Source organism: Aquila chrysaetos, chromosome 1 (genome assembly GCF_900496995.4).
Source record: "Aquila chrysaetos chrysaetos chromosome 1, bAquChr1.4, whole genome shotgun sequence".
Taxonomy (NCBI): domain Eukaryota; kingdom Metazoa; phylum Chordata; class Aves; order Accipitriformes; family Accipitridae; genus Aquila; species Aquila chrysaetos.
This window is the reverse complement of record NC_044004.1, coordinates 28,985,506-29,004,905: the sequence shown is the minus strand read 5'-3', so window position 1 is coordinate 29,004,905 and position 19,400 is coordinate 28,985,506. Positions and strand designations below refer to the sequence as shown.

At 42.0% G+C, this 19,400-nt stretch overlaps 1 protein-coding gene across 3 annotated transcripts in view; it reads right to left on the bottom strand.

Moving 5' to 3' along the window:
• The window catches only part of GABRB1 (gamma-aminobutyric acid type A receptor subunit beta1), a 136,289-nt gene extending 117,897 nt beyond the window's left edge, over positions 1 to 18,392 (bottom strand). For all 3 annotated transcript variants that reach the window (XR_003924216.2, XR_003924217.1, XM_030019848.1), the window contains exons 1-3: positions 18,231 to 18,392; positions 18,056 to 18,147; positions 17,881 to 17,948 (exon numbers count right to left, since the gene is read on the bottom strand). Coding sequence is in view for 1 of the 3 variants with exons in the window: in XM_030019848.1 (XP_029875708.1) it covers positions 17,881 to 17,948; positions 18,056 to 18,147; positions 18,231 to 18,316 (246 nt within the window). In the remaining 2 variants the exon portion in view is untranslated. The remainder of the gene's footprint in view (positions 1 to 17,880; positions 17,949 to 18,055; positions 18,148 to 18,230) is intronic.
• Positions 18,393 to 19,400: the final 1,008 nt, after the last annotated feature.

Here is a 19,400-nt window from a genome sequence, read left to right as displayed (position 1 = left end):
CTCTTGTATCTTTTAAATCTTGTATCTGTATGTAGAAATAGTAGTGAAGCAAGGAGTAAATTTCCTAACACTCTGCTTAATATCATGCTCAGTTGTTGGTACTGTCTGGTTTACAAAACAAGGAGAAGTTGGCACTCTCCGTTTACATTTTCCAGAGCAAGAGGGCTCTAGACTATTGAATTTGTTTCGGTTCCAAAACTAATACCTTCTGTTTACAACCATGGTGGAGCATTACAGGGTTGATCTTCATCTTTGGGAAGATTTCTGTGAATTTTGCTTTTGCCGTATCTATTCAGCAGTAGAGACTAAAGTGATGCTTTTGATTATCTCATTCCACCCTCCAAGGCTAACACCAAGTCCCTAGCATAACCTAAGCCTTTTGTTGACCTTTATGTTAATGCTAATGACTAAATAAAGGAATTTATGAAGCATTTTTCAGGATGGTGTTTTCCCCACCATACTTCTGCCAAAATCCTCCTGCTCAAACTCCTAGCTATGCAGCTACCTGAGCTGAACACCTCAGCACTAGTTTTTGAAACGCTGGTTCTGGCTTTTTATCATTTGCTGATACAGCAAGGGATGGGGGTGAGAGATGGGAGCCATGGGACAGTGCAGTGCAGAGAGCTCTCTTCTGAAGGGAAGTTTTCTTGGCTATCCTTTTTCTTTCAGCTAAACATAAGATAGTAAAACATTTCATACAGTAAAAACAACTTGGAGTGAGGGAAGAAAATTAAAGTGTTTTTTTTTAATGGAAGTTGATCCTACATTTTGTATTCCTCTTTAGATTATATTACGCTTACAGATGTCCAAATAAGAGATTTAATCTGTTAACAGAGATGGATGAAAAAGCAATTGTTTTGTATTTAGTTTTTAATGCTGCATCTTCTGAGAGGTTTCTTTGCTCAGAAACCAACTTTCACTTTAATGAAAAATGTAGTTAAGTTTTTTAAAATTTGATTGTACTATGATAGGTTGTATACAATACACTGTCTAGTATTTGTATTCCATTCTGGCATGCTCTAGGTACATTATTATCATATTGTTTACATATGTTTTCTGTTGATCATTTCTCAAATACATTTCACTGATCCTCTGATACGCTTTTATCATTTGACTCTGTGAATGCAATTGCCAGTAAGACTGACTGAGTGTATCAAGACTACAAAGAAACTGAGAAATTGCCTGTGTCTGCTATCAAGGTCTTATATCACCCCTTGCTAAGGTGAGAAACATATTCTTGCTTGATGCTTATAATCCACTTTAAAAAAACATACCTCCCACCCTCACATAACTCAGAAACATGCTGGAGAGAAGACTTTTTTTTTTTTAAAGCACTGTTGACCTGGCTCTAAGCTATGCCTTGCTGTCTGGACTGAAGGCTCACTCACCATTTGCTTTCCTTGCTTCCAGTGCCATTTTAATATGTCATAATTTTCTCCCTGCAACTAGATAAAACCCATCGAATGCCATCCAAACTGACTCGCAAATTGCAGGCCAATTTCAGCAGGTCCGTAACTAAACTCCAGCTGGGTATCTTCCTACTGTCTGCCAGATGTCCCCCTTCTCATCTGCCATGCAGGTGTTTGGTTTGCTCACCGCCATGATAATGAATCAGACACCCGGTAAGTCCTCAGCTTGCTGCCCCATCATGCATATCTCATGTGTCAGAAGATACTGAATCTGAAAAAAAATATCCATTTGGTGATTGCCTACTGCTGCGTATTCAATGGAAAACCCAACCCTGAGAAAAATGAGCTGGATTGCTGACATCAGAAAATGTGCATTTACTTATCTTCTTGTAACATATTTTCACTCAGCCTTGCATGAAAATTCATTTGTGGCACTGATGCGGAAAGGGGAACCTCCTGACTGAGATATGGAAGGACTGCTCAACAATGATCTGATTTTAGTTCCTGGAGTCTTTCAGACTAGCTTGGAGTAAGCACAGAAAATACACAATGCAGGGCAGGATTGTCCTCACTCAGTGGATGGACTAGGTAAGACCATTTTTCTCATTTCACACTGATTTCTACACTTTCCTCCCAACAAATGTAGCAGTTTTTGTCATGGATGTAAATATCTTGTCCTTGCTTAAGTCTTGTTACTCATTCAGTATCTTTATGCATCTGTAACGCCAGTTTACCCAGTTATCCACGGACTTCTTGCCAAGTGCATGAAAACTTCCAGTTGGCACACACCAGCCATATTACCTTCTGTTGCCTTTGACTGGTCTTTATGGTAGAGACATAGCCAAGAGAATGAGTCTGAGGAGCAATTTTATCCACCAAACACACCTGATATCCGTACAGTTTTTAGGTGGCTCTAAATTACTTTGTGCAACTGGTCTGGTAATGTTTGAATCATGAGGCTAAGGATCGTTGGGGGAAATAGTGCTCCTTAGTTTGAATTTAAGGAGTAATAGATTATAAAGCAAGAAAAAAAAAATCTTTGTCAAGGTCTTCACTGCCTAACTTTATCTTCCTAACCTTGGAGAAATATCTGCATACTTTGTATGACAGCATTAAAGGAGAGAGAGAGAGATGAGGATCCTTGAACCAAGTTATTTAGAGGAGGGAGGGAAACTTTCCTCTTTGGCACTTTAAACAACCTGCATTACCTCCCTGGTGAGTAGACTGATAGCAACTGAAGATATTTGGCACTACCATGCTCAGCTCTCATTACAGCACAACAGTAGCAACATTTTAGAATTGAAGTACTTGGCCTGCTCATGTACCCAGGACTAAAGCTGAGCATCCACCTTTGTGTGCTCCCCAAGAATGGCTGACATTAAAAGCGTTGCTCCCAGCGTAAGACATAACTTACCCAGGAGGCCAAAGGGCTGAAACTGCTGAAACTGCAATGCAGAGTTGCTACGGACAGGTTTTTTTTTTTAAAGAGCACATTGGGCATAGCACTGACAGAGAACCCAGTGAATTAAGTGTCCATTCTGGAAATGAGAATGGCAGGTCTGGGAAGACTTTTTCCACTTACAAGCTGCACATTTTGCATGAAGGCTATGGTTTGTCAGGGTGCACTAAAACTCTTCCAGAAATACCTAAAGAAAAAAATCTTTACCACAGAAGGCAATTTCTGCTCATGCTAACTGCCCTGGTAAATTTGTGAAACAAAAACCAGAATTTGTGTCAGTCTCTAGTGCTTCTTCCTCCCCAAATACCACCCTTGCAATTTCTTGCAAAAGACAATATGACCATGGAGGGATACATATGAAAATCTCCCCACCTCTTTAATGATCAGCAGAGCCCTCTGCTGTTGCATGTTGTTGTCATGTTCCAAAAACTGGGCAAATAATGATCTGAAATTTAATGAGATTAAATAGCCTACTTACAGAATAGTCATGCATGTTGCTTACCTGTTCTGTTACTCACAAGTGGCATCAAAGAGTAAATAGAAAGAAAAAGTTAAGTTTTTTATTTTGACATGCCTGATTCTTCTGACAAATGAGTATCATTATTGTCTTCTCCTGTGAATCCATTCTGCAAACAATATGTTCTTAAATATTAAAGTGAATATGTAAGCTAAATAAATAATGAATACACAAAGTTTTCCCAAGCCAGCCCAGAACTGTGTGTGTTTTGAAAGCTAATGCTGACAAAGTACGCATGATTCTGTGAGGTATTCAGAAACTTCCCTTTATTCTTACACTCACACTATGTATCTGGAAACCTACTGTACTGGGCAAAGTCTACTGTGCTGACTCAAGTTAAATTCACAGTTGCCTCTTGATATATCACAATATGTCATTCAGTAATCACACTGAGGAAAATGTAATTACCATGCAACATCTTGTGCTGTCTTGGGATTTCTCACTAGGTAAGTAAGAAATAAATTCCTGTCAGTACTGCAGGAATACTGTTGTTGATATGTAGGAACAGACCAGTTGGGTCATAAGCCACGATGCTGTGTTGAAATTACTGGTCACAGGGGATATATTCTTTTTTAGCTGCAGGCTGTATGCCTTTTCTTTCCTCCTGAGTGTGCAGAAACTTGCCCACTGTCCACATGAACACTCATAAAATGCATTTAATTCTCATAATATCCCTGTAAGGTAGGAATCATTAACAGAGGAGCAACTGAGGGCCAGAGGAATTGTGTGTCCACAGTCATGCAGGAAAAAAAAAAATCTGTGTAAGGAACAGAAATCACCCCGTTGGTTCTAGGATCTCTCCCCTGAGAGTGTTTATTCTTTTACAATGCAATAATATATAACCCTGTAGGCACTAATGTGCTGAAGACAGAGCAAAATCTAAGGCTTCTGCACTGGCCTCCAAAACACTTTCTGAACCTATCCCAAGCCAGCTGAATTGCTGCCTTTTCCTTGGGAATCGGGACCTCCCCTTGCAGCTTTGTTCTGCCGCTACAACTGTCATAATTGCTGGGAGAAAGAAGCATTAACACCCACATACTTCCCCAATTTCAGCACAAAATTCAAAGCTCCTATTGTGGACCTATTCTGGTTTCTTAATTTAAAGACAAAGATACAAATAAAATCAAAGGTAGTTGATTGCTCATACCTACAGAGAACAGAAGAGATTCTCACTTGTGACTTTTAAAGCTTGTATGTTATTCTGATAATGTAGTTGTTGCTGTGAACAATAAAAAAGAAGATGCATAGGTAGTTGTTCACATTTATTTTGTTTCCACTGGAGCTGGCTCAATGTAGACTGAGGAGACTGAAATCTCACATTACTGTCAGAAAGACTGATAGCTTCTGATACCAACATTTAAACGTTAGGTTAGGATGGATGAATACAGCAGCAAGAAAATTGTAAAAAAGCTGCAAGGGAAACCAAGTTGTCTGCAAGCCAAGATTCTGAAACGACACGAGAATATATTCCTGAGAGGATAGCACGCTTCTTGTTTTTTCTCACTTGCCCATTTTCATTTGTTTGCATTTTGCTATTAAGATCTTCCCAGAAGCTTTAGCATAGAAATTAAGCATTTTGAAAAGTTTTTCCTTAATGTCTGTGTGCATTCAGGACAGTTCAGTTTGTCTTGAGTTTACAAATGTTACAGGCAGCATTTTTACAAGAAAATGCAATTACTGCAGCAAAGTATAATCAGCTTGAATAAGGTTGGTTTGATTCATTACTGATACATCCTCACTGATTTCAGTGGAACCTAACCCAAAGGACAAGGTAGGCTGAGTACCTCTATGCTCCTCATACTCCAGAAGAGCCGTTTGGAGCTGATATTCAGTGGAAGTACAGCTAACAAATGGTAATAGCTAATATTAAACTATTTCACCCAAAGTGTATTCGTTCCAAACTGGGTTTGGCTTACTATTGCCTAAAGTTTGTCCAGCTTCCTGCTCCAGAGTTCTTGAATATTGCAATGTGTTATGGTGATCACTTCTGTAACTGGAAGGCACGTGAAATACTGACTTCCCATTTGCTTAGACTAGAAAGTGCAAAATTATGCATCCTAATGAGTTTATTGGATTCATAAAGTTTTAAGTACAGAGCTCCATATTTTTTAATCCCTTTCCACAATATTGTGCATCACTGTAATAGTTTGGATGAGAAAAAAAACACAACTAAGGAATGTAGTTCTACTAGTTCAAGTTCCATTCTAGCCCCACAAACATCCTTGGAAATACAGCAAACCTGAAACTTATAAAAAATGTTGACTGCACTGTAAGAGGTTCTCTACAGTCTTATAAAAACTAATCTAAACCACAGTATTCCTGTCTTAAATATGGTGAAAAGAATTAGCCATCTGTCATGACAGCAGCTTGACCTGATGGGCCCTGCAGAGTAGCAGTGAGATCAACAGGGTCTCTGCTGAGCCAGCAGCCCTCTCCTGCAGAGTCAGGTGCTGACGTTGTTCCTTGGAACAACAGGTTGTCGTCAGCAGCTCCTCTTGCACTTATTCTCTATGATCTGGAGCACCAGTGCTGCCTACAAACTGTGCAAAAATCATTGAAACCATCAGGTCCTGCAATAAACCCATGTAATAAGCTTGCCTGAATAATACATGTCTGAATCATCTGCAGATTAATATTTAATCTTTTTTAAAAAACAGTATTTGTTTCCAATAAGATAGTAGCTTAATAGCTATCCTGCTGCAGAAGGAGGGGAGGTATAATCAGAAGTATTACCTCGAGAGAAAAAGTGATTTGTAAACCAATTTAAAAAAAAAAAAAAAAAAAGGTCAATTTTCTCTTTCCTTTTGAGAAAGAAAAACAACTTTTAAATTGGACAACTTAATGAGCAGTGTTCCTGGATGGTCCTTTGTTCTGTGTTACACTCCAAGAGAAGGACGCAGTTCAGGAGTTGACCTATCATTTTAATTGCTTCTGGCTTCTGCAGATGTGAAGAGCAAACACCTGACACTGAGGACACTGCTGGATGCTCTGCTGCTCTTTGCCAGTGCTGCACTCTCTCTTAATGATGAGCTGAAGAATTAATATTAATACCCCTTAAAAAGTAATTTATGGTATGTATTTAATGTCTGTTCTTTGACTAACGGAGTGCTTACAGGTACTTTGAAGGCATTAAAATAAAATTAAAAAAATTAAAATCCATGGTGTTTCATAGTGGGCAGTTTAACAGTAGTGTACCCATGTCACACTGCAAAATGCCCAGAGACCTAAAGTGACAGTGCAGTATCACGTTATTCATGAGAATAGTCTTGACTCATGCTATTTGTATGTCCTCTTGCTTATTCCTCTTCTAGGAGCTAGAGGAGTATTACTTACAAAGCACCCCTGTTCCAGTGGGAGATTGAGGAGATCAAACCCAGAGAAGGACAGTGGCTGCATATAGGCCACATTTCCCTATTCTGCCTCTGGCAGTGGTATTTCCCTGGTGCTGTCTGAAGGTCAGAACAGTGTAAACTGCATTTAAGATTATAGGGTTCTGGGAAGGGAAGAGTGAAAGATTTGTGTTATGGTATGTTTTCAGTATTGGCATGGTGAAATGTCAACTGGGATGAGACACTCCAGAATAAGGTGGAATTTTTAGCTTTGTACTTGAAATTGGCTCACTGAATTGATCCAGTGCAGAAATTTCCTCAAAGAGCAACTTTCTCTGATGAACCAGGTCACATTGGTGAGAAGACCCAGGATGATTGCTGCGAGTTGAATGATTACTACTTTGTTATGCTTGTCTTTCTATTTTCCTGAAATATGCTAGTCCTTCTCATCATCTGCTTTGTGCTTACTCCCGAGTTTCTACTAGGAATAATTAAAAACAAAGAATGTGTTATCTGGAATACAAACATTCCTTAAGATCTCAGAAATGCATGCCCCCAGTGTGCTTCTGGAAAATAAACTCATTTCTCTTGACAGTGGGAACTGAAAAGATCTATATTCAGGATTCATTTCCAATTGACACCACAATGACACTGTATTTGCTCCCTATTAGTTTAGGAATCCACAGAGCATTTAACAAGCTGTGAAGACTGTCATTGCAGATTTGATTCCCAGCATGTTATTGATGTTTTGCAGCTTACTTTTTTTTCCCCTAGTTGGTCCTGGCACAGTAGATAAAATAAACCCAGAATTTACAGGTGGCTCTTAATCCCGTGTTTTGTTTCCTTCATAGGAAGCCAGTGACAAAGATGCACTGCCTGTGAAATGCAATATATGCATGAAGTCTCTGAACCTCATCCATTTCTCTCCTTGACCAGTGTATTGTTTTGACCAGTGAATGATTTACAAAACAATTGGTTAAAGAAAGGATAAATCATTATGGAAGAACACAGGGTGGGAGGGTGTCATTCCAGGTTTTGTTATTCTCTCATGCTGAAGAGTAATGATACAGAAAATTATAAGGAAACAAAGGTTTAAAACCGATGTAAACTGGAGAGCTGGACTGCTCCTGCAAACCGCTGAGTGAACTGTTGAGCTGGTAAAGCTAATATGCACTTAATTTTACTGGTGTGAGAATTTTATCCATGAGCATACTCATTGAAACCAATGGGACTATCAGCGTCTAGTTTCCTTGGATGGGACAAGAGTCCTCAGTGCTTTGTAGGAATTACTACTGCCTAGAAGTTCCTGAGATACACAAGCATGAACATACCTAGCAGCAGTTTACTGCTACTCATGTTACTTCAACTACACTTAAGAGTCTCTTCAGGTTAAAAATAGGCTGGGGAATTAATTGCACTCCTCTTTTAATATGATTAAGATCCTGAATAATATTTAGACACCGTGTATCTGTTTCAACAGTTTTAACTTTGCTATCTCTTCAGTTCTCTCTATAGGCAATTAAAAAAAGACATGACTGAAATTCTTCCATCTCAGCCAAATGGATTGATGAATTTTAATGGAGAACATTTATTCCAACCTTTAATTAAGTTTGGCACTCTGAAATAATTCATCTTTGCTTTGAAACCATGCACTCTATTGTGAGCATTTAAAACCTTACAACTCAACCTTGCTATAGGGTGTATGTCTGTGTGATAATGCAGCTTTCTAGAAAGCTTTGTGTCTTTTTAAATTACCTTTCCTTTGTTCACAACGTAACACAAACCATTAAGGATTTGCCCCAGCAGAGGACAGAGCAAACCTCAGTGTGACACTGCTTTGGCCAAAAGCAACCTTTTAATCCTGAAAGGTCATTGTAAAGGTTGATAGGCAAGAAATCTAATCTCACCTTCTCTAGCCCATGGTAATCTTAATACAGACCCATTGCTTAAAGACAGAATCAAACTGCATTATCTGGTGTTATTCTGCTAGATTATTCAGTGACTGCTACTACTGATTTCCTCATGAACACATTTGCAGTAGTTTAGCCTTTGGGGTGGAAATAATTTCATTTAAATATGCTTTTTGGAGTGCTGCCAGTCACAGGCGATATTGTATGTGAGGGAAGAGGAATTATACAAGCATGGAAGTGAGTGCCTTGAGATCCTGAATTCTTTTTCTAGAATACAAAAAGGAGCCTCAAAGAGAATTTAAGTATAAAATGTTTCCGGTAGCCATCTTGGACTCTTTCATCACCTGCGGGAAGTTGGTTTTTTTCAGGCTTTACTGATGCTTTAAAATACAGCACACTTGGATGGGAGATGAGACACCTCAGGCAGCTGCTGTTCAGAATACAGTGATCAACAAAATATATCAGCTGGGGATACTTCTGAATGAAGGCAATCTCTGGCTTTGATTTCACAGTTTCAGCTGTTGTCCCAGAGTACTTGGCATCCTGTGAACATGAACAAGTCTTTCTGGAGCTAGCTTTGGAGCTTGTTACTGTTCCCCCCCTTGAGGCTGGGATCTTTTCCCACTTCAGGGTGAACTGGTGGTGTGACTGTCTCCTTTCTTGGTCACGCAGCTTCAGCTCCAGGTCTGTACTGAACTGCAGTTGGTAGAGAATTTTGAATACAGCCTAGAGGAGTTAAAGAATACTTCTCAGGCAATAGAGTACAAAGCAAAGCTGATTAAAAAAAAAAAAATCACTAAGTTTTGCAGACACTTGAAATGTATTCCTTAAATCTCCTTATGAAGGAAAATGCTTAGTTTGGACATTCTGATATTCTCTCCTTTCCAGAATCAGAAGTAAAAAGGCAATGCAATTGGGGAAAATGAAAACACAAGTTTTTAATTAAGCCCCTGTCCTGTCCTACACACACACATGAAAAGAAACATCTTTCAGGTTCCTAGAAGAACTTAAAATTTAGTTTTATGGACTTATTTTGCTCTTTTTAGAAAGCAGTTAATTTGGGGAAATGAGTCTTTTGTGTGAATCACAAAAGACTGTGTGACTGTTCCAAGAATTATTTGGGACCCTAAATGTTTCAAAAGGTTTGTCCCACTGAACTGTGGGGTTTGTGCACACTGACAGACTACAAGCTGGAAGTTTCCAGCGGTCACAGCACAGCCGCGTTGTTTGATGTGGGTGCACAAAACAGGCAGTGCTGGGGAAAACCCTGGATTTTCTCATCCACATAACTGAAAGGCGTATCTCACTGCAGGTATACCCCTTATTTAGTGAAATCCTAGACACCCCAAACTGGGTGCTAAAGCTTCCAAGAAACAGGGGGAGGGTGTCACCCCTCCCATTTCATATGCACCACTATGCACCCCTGTGATACGATTAACTGAAGATTTCAGGAACCAGACCTGGCTGGAGAAGCGGTTTAGGGCATGACTAAGAAAACGTGTGGTCCTTTCCTTTGCAGGTGGTCACTTGCTCACTCCAGTGGAAGACATTTTTGACAGTTCATCACAGTAATGCCACCATATTTCAGACTTGCAGTCGTTTGGTTTTTGTTGTTTTTTTTTTTTTTAAATTCCATGCTCAGGAGAAACAAGAAGGTAAGAAGCAGCTTACCAAAAAAATTATGTTAAAAATTCAACTGACTTTAGTAATTTTCTGTCCTTTGTTATCTTGTGCAATTCTGTTGCATTCCTGGAATATGTTTTAAACAAATGGGAAGTGTGACTGCTTTATTTCTTGTCTTCAGAAATGTGCAGTCTGCACAGGTTACATTATCTGGCTTGACTACAGATGTGTCAGGATGCCCTGTGGTGTCAGGTATAAAATCTGGCCTAAAAGATGAAGTACACAGGTCAGAACTGAGCTTAGCAACTCTTGAGAAAAGCTGGGAAGTGAGGGTAAGCTACCTGCAGTGGCTAGATAAACAACTGAGGGAGTCAGGAGAGTTGCCCTTGTGGGAAACCGAGTTTAACATTAGATAAAAGAATCACATCTTTTCTATGAAGGGCATTCATAGCTAGTTTGTTTAAACCTTGAGATCGGGGAAGTATTATGCCTGTCAGGCTAAAAAGAAAATTTGGAATACAGCTTGTATCAACCCTGAAGCTGGTCGCAGGTTACTTTAACTTTTGAAAAATTAAGATATATCCACTTTCTGGATCATACGAAACAACATTTAAGTTACTGCTTTATCCTTTTTGCCTACTTGTTCAGCAAAAATTTTGTTGAAGAACAGCTTATTCATGTAGTGAAATGAAAAACAACCCAACAAAATATCCAGTAACAGTGACCCAGTCATTTAACCTCAAGCTGCCTATTTCTACATTCATTCCATGTTTCACTCTTTAATATAATTATTCCTGTTTGGAATAGACAGTGATGAAATGATCTGACCTTTATGTATTATTACTTGATTAGTTTTTCAGCATTTGCTGAAAAAAAATAAAATCAGTTGCTGAACATTCTTATTAATATTCATTTCAAGTGCTTTTGTATGTCCTTCACGCTCTTCAAGAGAGTTGCTATATAACAGAAAAGTACCTCTCCCTTCTTCTGCACTAGTTAAGCAAATTTTCATTAATAATTATTGAGGTTTATATCTTTTTTTAAAAATCAGTTTAATCTGTACAAACATCTTCAGGCAAATATATTTAGACCAAGGACCACTTATTATCATTGTGACTACCCTAATCACTTCTGTTGCCTCACTGGCTGAGCTGAAGAAGTTTGACTTTTTAGTTCTCCAGGAACCAGACTTAAGATTACAAAAAAAATGAGACTTGGCTGCTCTGACGCAAAATGGTATGAGGTGGGGTTCATAATGCCGATTTAGTTCCCTAGTACAGAGTTTGTTTTGTACATTTGAGATTCACAACAGCCACCATGCTAAATTCTCAGATACTTAATCCAGACAGGGAGAAAGAACAAGATGATGTGAAACTCTGGCTACATCTATAAACACAGCTTAAGCCTCCCTCAGCCTGCAAAAAGTCCTGTAAGATAACCTGCACCCATACACGAAAGTCTCCCTACCATTCCTAAAACTGGGGTCCAGTGCAGGATTAATGGGCAAACTTTCAGTGTCTTGGTTCTAAGCCTTATACAGCCTGAGCGTTAAACCCCACAGATTTAGCTTCTCTTAAAACACCTACCAGTGTAGGATGCCACAGCCACCTGGGCTGGCATCAGCCCTAAGGTAAGGGGAAGCCCTTCTGTTCTTCTAGGCCCTGGAGGCATCTATATCCTTGCCTTGGATTAATAGGCAAATTTGAAAACTTTTGTGTGTGTACATATATATATTTTGTCAAGTTCATCTTGTGTGATCGTCCCAGAACTCTTGAAATTAGACACAGCTGACTATCGGTGAATGTTTATTAATGTTTAGGGGAGTTCTGCCTCCTCAATGTGTTAACCAATTATTATTTTATAAAATAGAAAAATTCAGCTATTAAGTCAGATCAGGTTGCTCATGGCTTGATTCAGTCAGGTGTTGCAGACCACCAAGGATGGAGACCGTACAACCTCCCTGGGCATCCTGCTTCTCTCCTGGACTGTCCTCAAAGGGTAAAAACCCCTCCTCCTTACATGCAGCCTGAACCTCTTTTGTTTCCCTTCATGTCTGTCATCTCTTTTCCTCCCACCATGTTCCTCTGTGAAGAGCCTAGTCCATTTTCTCCCTAACCTTTTCACAGGTCCTGGGAAACTGCCTCTGAAGCCGCCTCTTTCCAGGCTGAAAAAGCCCTGGTCCCAGAGCCTCTCCTCACAGAGCAAGTGCTCTAGCTGCAATCAGCTTGGTGGCTCCTCCACTGAACTTGCTTCTGTTCAACGTATTTCTTGTATTGGCTGGGGGGAGCCCAAAACTGGATGCAGTACCTAGATGTGGTCTAGCGCGTTCAAAGTAGAGATAATCAGTTCCCTCAACGTACTGGCTGTTGCTCCTGTTCATTGAGCTCTGGATGCAGATGTCCTTCTTTACTGCTGTTTATACAACTGAACAGAACTCTAATCCTCTGTTTCAACCTGCAGAGTGATAATTTGCTCAAAGACTTATTCATTTGGCTTGGTTCTGATGTTCAGACTGTCTGGAACCTGTTCTGTTGATTTCTGTCATTTTTTTGAAGGAAATTTAGCAGTTAGACTGGTGATAAGCAGCAAACACAGCAAACCTGTGCAGATCCCAAAAGAAGTAAAATACACACTGTTATGTGGGAAATGACTCTCTGAATGTTCAAACAGAAAAAGCAAGAAGTACCCCAAAAAGACACAATCTGAAGATCAAGAAGATTCTTTCTAGAGATTATGTGGGGGAAGAACACAAGTTTGTTCTTCGTTTTTCCACACTTGCAGAACTGTTCACTACCCACACCAAACAAAGATGCTCTGAACTAACTAATATAGTTGAGCCTTCAGACAGAGAACTGTTTATAAGCCTCTAAACTAATACATCTGTAAACTTCTAGTACATCAGAAAAGGCATTTCTCTTGGATTCAATTTCTAATGTAAGCTAGTGTTTCAGCAGTAGGCCTGGGAGCAGCCCTAAAGCAAGAAAAAAAGAGAAATACTATTTTGCTTCCAGGGAAAGCTAAATAAGTGTAGTAGAAAAGGATGTCTGACTATATGGGCAGTGCAGCTCTAGTACTGTGGGAGACACTTCATTCTCCAAATCAATGATAATCTGCAGTCATGACAGAGTAAGGGATCAAACATGACATGCAGGTCTACTCTCTGCCGCAAACACAACTTCATCATTTGGCATAAGCCATGGTGTCAAAGATGCACCAGAAGATAATGGCTGTCTCTATGTCTAATTCCTTTTGTATAATCATACAGGCTAGAAGGACTGAGACAGAATATAAGAGCGTGGTATCACATGAAATGGATGAAAAAAAAAATCTATGCAGCTGGCTTATTCAATTATCAGCTTTCTCAAAAGGACACAAAAAGTGAGCGGTTTAAGCTAAATTAAATTTTTTCTGGGGCAAAAAGACGTTATCCCACAGGTTGGGATGTTGACAGCATAAAGACAGACTACTTAAGAAGAAATCTTGAGAACTAGGTAGTGACTTTTCAGTAGGCAACAGATGACGAGATCCTGCTTCTCTTCAAGATTTGTGGCTTATTCGGGAGATCAGATAAATGTAAGAGCCTTGAGTAAAAGTGACTTTGGGATACAAAAGCTAAAGAATTATACATTCTTCCCATGTTTTCTTTACCCTCTTTTTGCTGGGACACAAAACCTTCAATCTGCTGTCATACAAACCAAATCTTCATCATCAGTGTAAAAGCAGTACGGTAGGTCAGGAACAGTGTTCCCAACATAAAATAATGGGCTTTTCTTTTTTCCTTTTTGGTGTTTCTAAACTGCTCTATAAAAGGTTCTTTATCATGTGCACTGGTTTTCAAAACTTTAGAACATGTATAGCTATCTTTTCCCTGATATAAAGGTTAGACCACCTGCTCAGTAGGAAATACATTTTAGAGCAAATTATGCATGTACTGCATGTGAATTCTTTTACAGAGTCCAGGTACTTACTGACTGTTTCCTAGTAGATATAGCAATATGCTATTTGTTTGCTTGCCCTGAAGCTTGACGGTAGTTACCAGGAATCATGCTATCCATGTTTATTCTTGATGTACAAGCAGCACCTTCTTTTAACCATGTAAAGCTATCAGAGTAAACCATACAATTCACATCACAGCAGCTTAATAGATTTAGTCGTAGCGTGGTTCTTAATGAACTCTTTATATTCATGTAAATGTCTGATATACTTCTAAAGGAACTCTGCCATGGATGAAAGTTAGCTGAACCGCCATTAACTGAGACAAAGCAAAGGGTCACCTTATACCTTTGGAAGGGAATGCTTGCAGTTACTGTAGCACGGATGTGAAAATCTGATGGAAACAGATTAAAACTAATCTTATGGTATATTAGGAAGAAAGAATGCTTAGAACCATCACTAGGACTTTTACATTCTACTTCTCCTGCTTGTTCAATGTATGACAAGCTCTTCAGCTTATTACCTGCAAAAATCACTATATGACAACATACCTGATGCCAAATGGGGAAGTCATGAGAATGAGTGCTTCAATTAATCCTTCTGTATAAGTTGCTATGGCAGCTCACTACAGTATTATTAAACTACCAAGCAACTATAAAACAATGCAGTTTAAAGAGCTGAACAGATAAGGACCAGCTACTCAGGGAAAATAACAGAAAGGTTGACTTCAAGGCTGCGCAAGTCTTGATTCATTAACTGAGTAAAGAACTTCACAATAGTTCAGTATATTTGAAGAAGCCACTACAACTAGATAAGCTGCTTGAGCAGACAGTTATTACTGATGGTGTTCACAGAATTCACAATAGTTCCACTGTCTGTATTTCACCTTTCCACCTGAGGACTGGATTTACTTGGACATACAGATCAGCCTGTTGACTTGGCAGACAACCTACAGCCATGACAAATTCTCAGCTAATGCACCAACGGGGTACACTTCCTTCATAGCCTAGAGAGAGAGAGAGAGAGAGATGGATTTTTTTTTTTTTTTTTTTTAAATCTTTACTCTTATTTAAGCACCGAGACTGGAATAGAAAATTTAACCCTGCCTGTGGGTACCAGGATTTGGAATAACTGCCTTTGTCATTCTGAAAATAAGGTTTCATGTGCTCGAGGAGAGCCAAGGGATGAGACAACTCCCTTCAATACTGCTAGGGCGAGACTGACTGAAGAGAGCTCTGCTGGAGTCCAACGAGACTCTATTGCCAGGAGGAGCTCACACAATGAGGCTGTTGCTCTCTCTGCTTGTTACCAGTTTCCTACAGCAACAAAACTGCCCTATAGAAAACAGAAGCTATAAACTAGCATCTTCTGGTAAACATTTCTGGCTCTGAAGCCACAGAATGGTAACTCTTACTAAACAAAGAAAACAATAATCTACGAGACAACAGTTTAAAAGGAAAGGAGAGAAGGTGAATGATTCACAGGTTGCTGCAACATTAAGCATTTCAAGGCTGTGATTCTCAGAAAAAGTACTAGAATAAAGCATTATTTTACTAGATAGAAAAATTTTTCTTAAGATGAGATATCGATCCCCTTATTTCTGCAGCGATGGATGAAATTATTGATCATTTTCCAAAAGACTATGTAACAGTCTCTAGCAACACGATAAAGGCCTTGCAACAAAGAGCACTCTGACACGGGTGTGTACAGGTAAGCACCTGTGATATGGGAAAGCCCCTTTCAGACTGATTCAGAATGGAGACTGTTTCTTCCATATTTTGCCTTAAGGAATGGGCTCTTGGCTATACCTGGGAATGGTTGCTTCCTTCCGCTTTGAGAGATGTGGCATTTTATGAAATGAAAACATCATCTTACTTTTTTGACCAGTCTTAGTCAAGCTGCCCCCGCTAGCACATAGAGATTAGTCAAAGAATCCATTTGGCATGTAACTTTCCTTGATTAAAACCCAGGAAGTTCAAATTACAGTTTCCCTGGGGCTGTGCAAGTGTTGGAATGGAGGAGGAAGCTGCATGGTGGATCCATCAAAGCTAAGCAGAAATGCTGTGAGCTGGTGCAATGCAATTAATGCCCTGTGACATTGCCACTGGAAACCGTCACATCCACTCCCCTCCAAATTAACAGTATTTCAGGTGTTGAGACTTTACAAGATAAGTTCTGGACCTTTCAGAACAGTTATATTCGTGATGGCATTTACTGTGTTTGGCTTTCCCAGGGTGTACCACTTTGTAGAAGCAGCAATCCTGTTACAGGGTGGTAGAAACAGTTTGGAGTTGGAGTAGATTTGCTCTTTCGCTGTTTTGCTAAGGTCTATGTTCTGTTTTCTCTGCCTCATCTGCGTAGTCCCTACCATGTTCCTCCCTGAAAGTACAATACAGCAACAGGAACTCCAGGAGCCAAAACTTGCAAAATGTTGTCTTTGTGCGTTATTAGCACTCTGCAGAGCCTGCTATGCTACACGCAATGTGACAAATCTCCCTTCCTCCCCTTTCTGCCAAGCATATTCATAAGCAAATATAACAGTTACACACAAACAGGAACTGTGTACATAAACAACAGAAAAAAATAAATATGAAAATGAAAACAACCACTGAAGGGATTGTTGTAATGACAACTATTGGCTAATATACCAAGGAAAAAATCCCCACTCTTGAATGAACTACTTTGGATGGGCAAATATCACCTTTTTTTGAGTGAAATAAACTGCTGATCAGGATGTAAATGTAAGGTTTCTAGCCTCTTTTAACTAAATAGGTGTTCCCCTATGGAAAGAAAGCATCTTAGATTTTCATGAGAGCAAACATATGAAAAAAGAGTGAGAGCAAAACGCCCACGGTGCATACTAATCCAACATGATTTTTTAAAATGTTCAAACTTGTAACTGATTTTTCATTTTCTTCTGGGAAAAGGCTGTCAAACAAGGCAAGCACTATACAGACACATTTTCGCTCTTTAAGCCTGCACGTCTATTAGCATTCCTTCCAGCAGCAGAACTGAAATCAAATGCAGTATGTTTCACACCTGTAGCTAGGAGACTCTTCTGATTTTGATAGCTGGATAGGCAACGTCCTTATGTACTTAATCTTCAACGTTGGGGTTTTTTTTTTTCCCTTCTACAAGAAAGAGCGCATTTTCTAGAAGCTCCTTTTTCTTTTCTTTTTGCGCCTTTTACTCAACACCACTAGCTTGCAAAGTGAACTAACTCTTTTTTTAAGATGAAAAAACGCATGTCTGCCCATCTGCTGCTACAGCTCAAGAAACTCGAACGTTTCTGAAGACAGCTACGCAAAGGGCAAACCAGCGCAAGCAGAACGCAGAACCTCAAACCTGCAGCAGGTATTCTGATCAAGGCAGGGAGCGCTTCTGGAGCGCCAATTCAGGCACGCAAACACCACCTCAACAGCGCAAATAACTCTCCCTACCAACCGCCGCCTCCTTGGCTATTTTACAGCATTTGGGGTGGCTCGGGGGGCAGCCCCCTCCGCAGCAGGGCACCCCGGCGGGTTACACAGCCCGTCCCGCCGGGGCGCGGGCTGCCTCCACCCCTGCGGGGCGGCGCGCAGCTCGGCGGCCGGCAGGCGGCGCTATAGCACGGGGGGGGGGCGGTTAGGGGTCTTGCTCCGCCCGGGCACGGCGGGGAGCCGGCGGCAGCGCCCTCCGGCCCGGCCCGGCGGTCACTCACCATGTTGACTTCCGAGACCACGTCGATGCTGGCGATCTCTATCCGCATGCCCACGTCCACGGGCGGACCTGCGGGGGGGGGGGGGGGGGGGGAAGGGGGAAGCGGGAGGCGGCGTTAGCCGGCGGGGGGCGCCCGGGGGTCCGGGGCGCGGGTCGGGGGAGCGCGGGCGCCTCACCTCCGAAGTCGGGCCGGAGGCGGATGTCGTAGCCCTGGAGCAGCCTGTCCACCGTCTCCTTCACGTAGGACATGTTGCTGGGCCCGTCGGCGCTGCGGGAAGGAGCAGAGGCGGGTTAGGGAGGCGGCCGGGCGGCCCCGCGCCCGCGTCCCTCCGCGTCCCGGCCGGCGCTCACCTGCGCGCCGCGCACGCCACGGCCAGCACCAGCGGCAGCGACAGGGCCCGCGGGCCGTCCCGCCTCGCCCCCGCCGCCCCCCTCATCCCGGCCCCGGCCGCGCCGCCGCCTCGCGGGGGAAGAGCCGCGGACTGCAACTTGGTGCGGAGCGGAGCAACAATTCCCGACAGCACGACGCATGCGCGGAGCGGGGCGCCGCGGCCCCCGGGGCGCACCTCTGCCCGCCGCGGCCCCGCGCGCGGCGCCCCCGCCCCGCCCCGCCCTGCCCTGCCCTGCCCTGCCCCGGACCGGACCGGACCGGGCCGGACCCCGGCCCCGCCGCGGAGGGGGGCTGAAGGCGGCGGCGCGGCAACAGGTGCCGGTGGCGGGGCGGATCGGGACCGAGAGCCCCCGGGCTGCCGTCAGGGGCTGCCACGGCCGGGTGCGGCCGCCCTCGCGGGGGCGCGAACTTCTCGTCAAGAGAAAATAAATAATGGTGGAGGGCGCGCCTCTGTGAAAATTCACGCTGGCAGGCTCTGGTGTTGACGGTAACGTAAAAAGGAATCGGCAAATTTGAAAGGAGTCGCACGTTCTGGTGCGAATAGTACTTCGTCCAGCTGTGAAGGCTTAGCTGCGCGTCCATGCGTCGATGCGCTCGCTGCTCCTCGAGCGGGTTCGGCGCTGCCCCGCAGAAGTACCCGCTGTGGCACACGCAGGAGATCCCAGCAGATTTTCAGTTGTTATTTTTCAACCAAAATAATTGATCCTGCCTTCAGAAGCAGATTTTTTTTTAAAAGACTCCATGAATTGATGGTCTAAGGTAGCCCGACCTCTTACGAGCAGTATTACTGCTGACTGATCGGAGCCCTGTGAACAATTTATGGCTTTGCCGGTGCCGCTCTGTTCTCCTGCACAGTAGCTCAGCAGAGGTAACATTTATCCCTTTCAAATTCAACCCGCCTCGTCTGTGCGCTATACAATCCTGCATGCGGTGACCTTGGGGTGCATATTTGATGGTTTTGAGGCCCCTACAGTATTTCTGAGAAATGGCAGACTTTTGGTGATCCTTTCGTGGCTGAAATATGCCACAATATTTGAAAAATGCAGGATTATTGAAACAGTTTGTGACACAAATTCTAGTGATGATTTTGAACATTTTAACAATGCATATTTCTATGCAAATTTGTCACT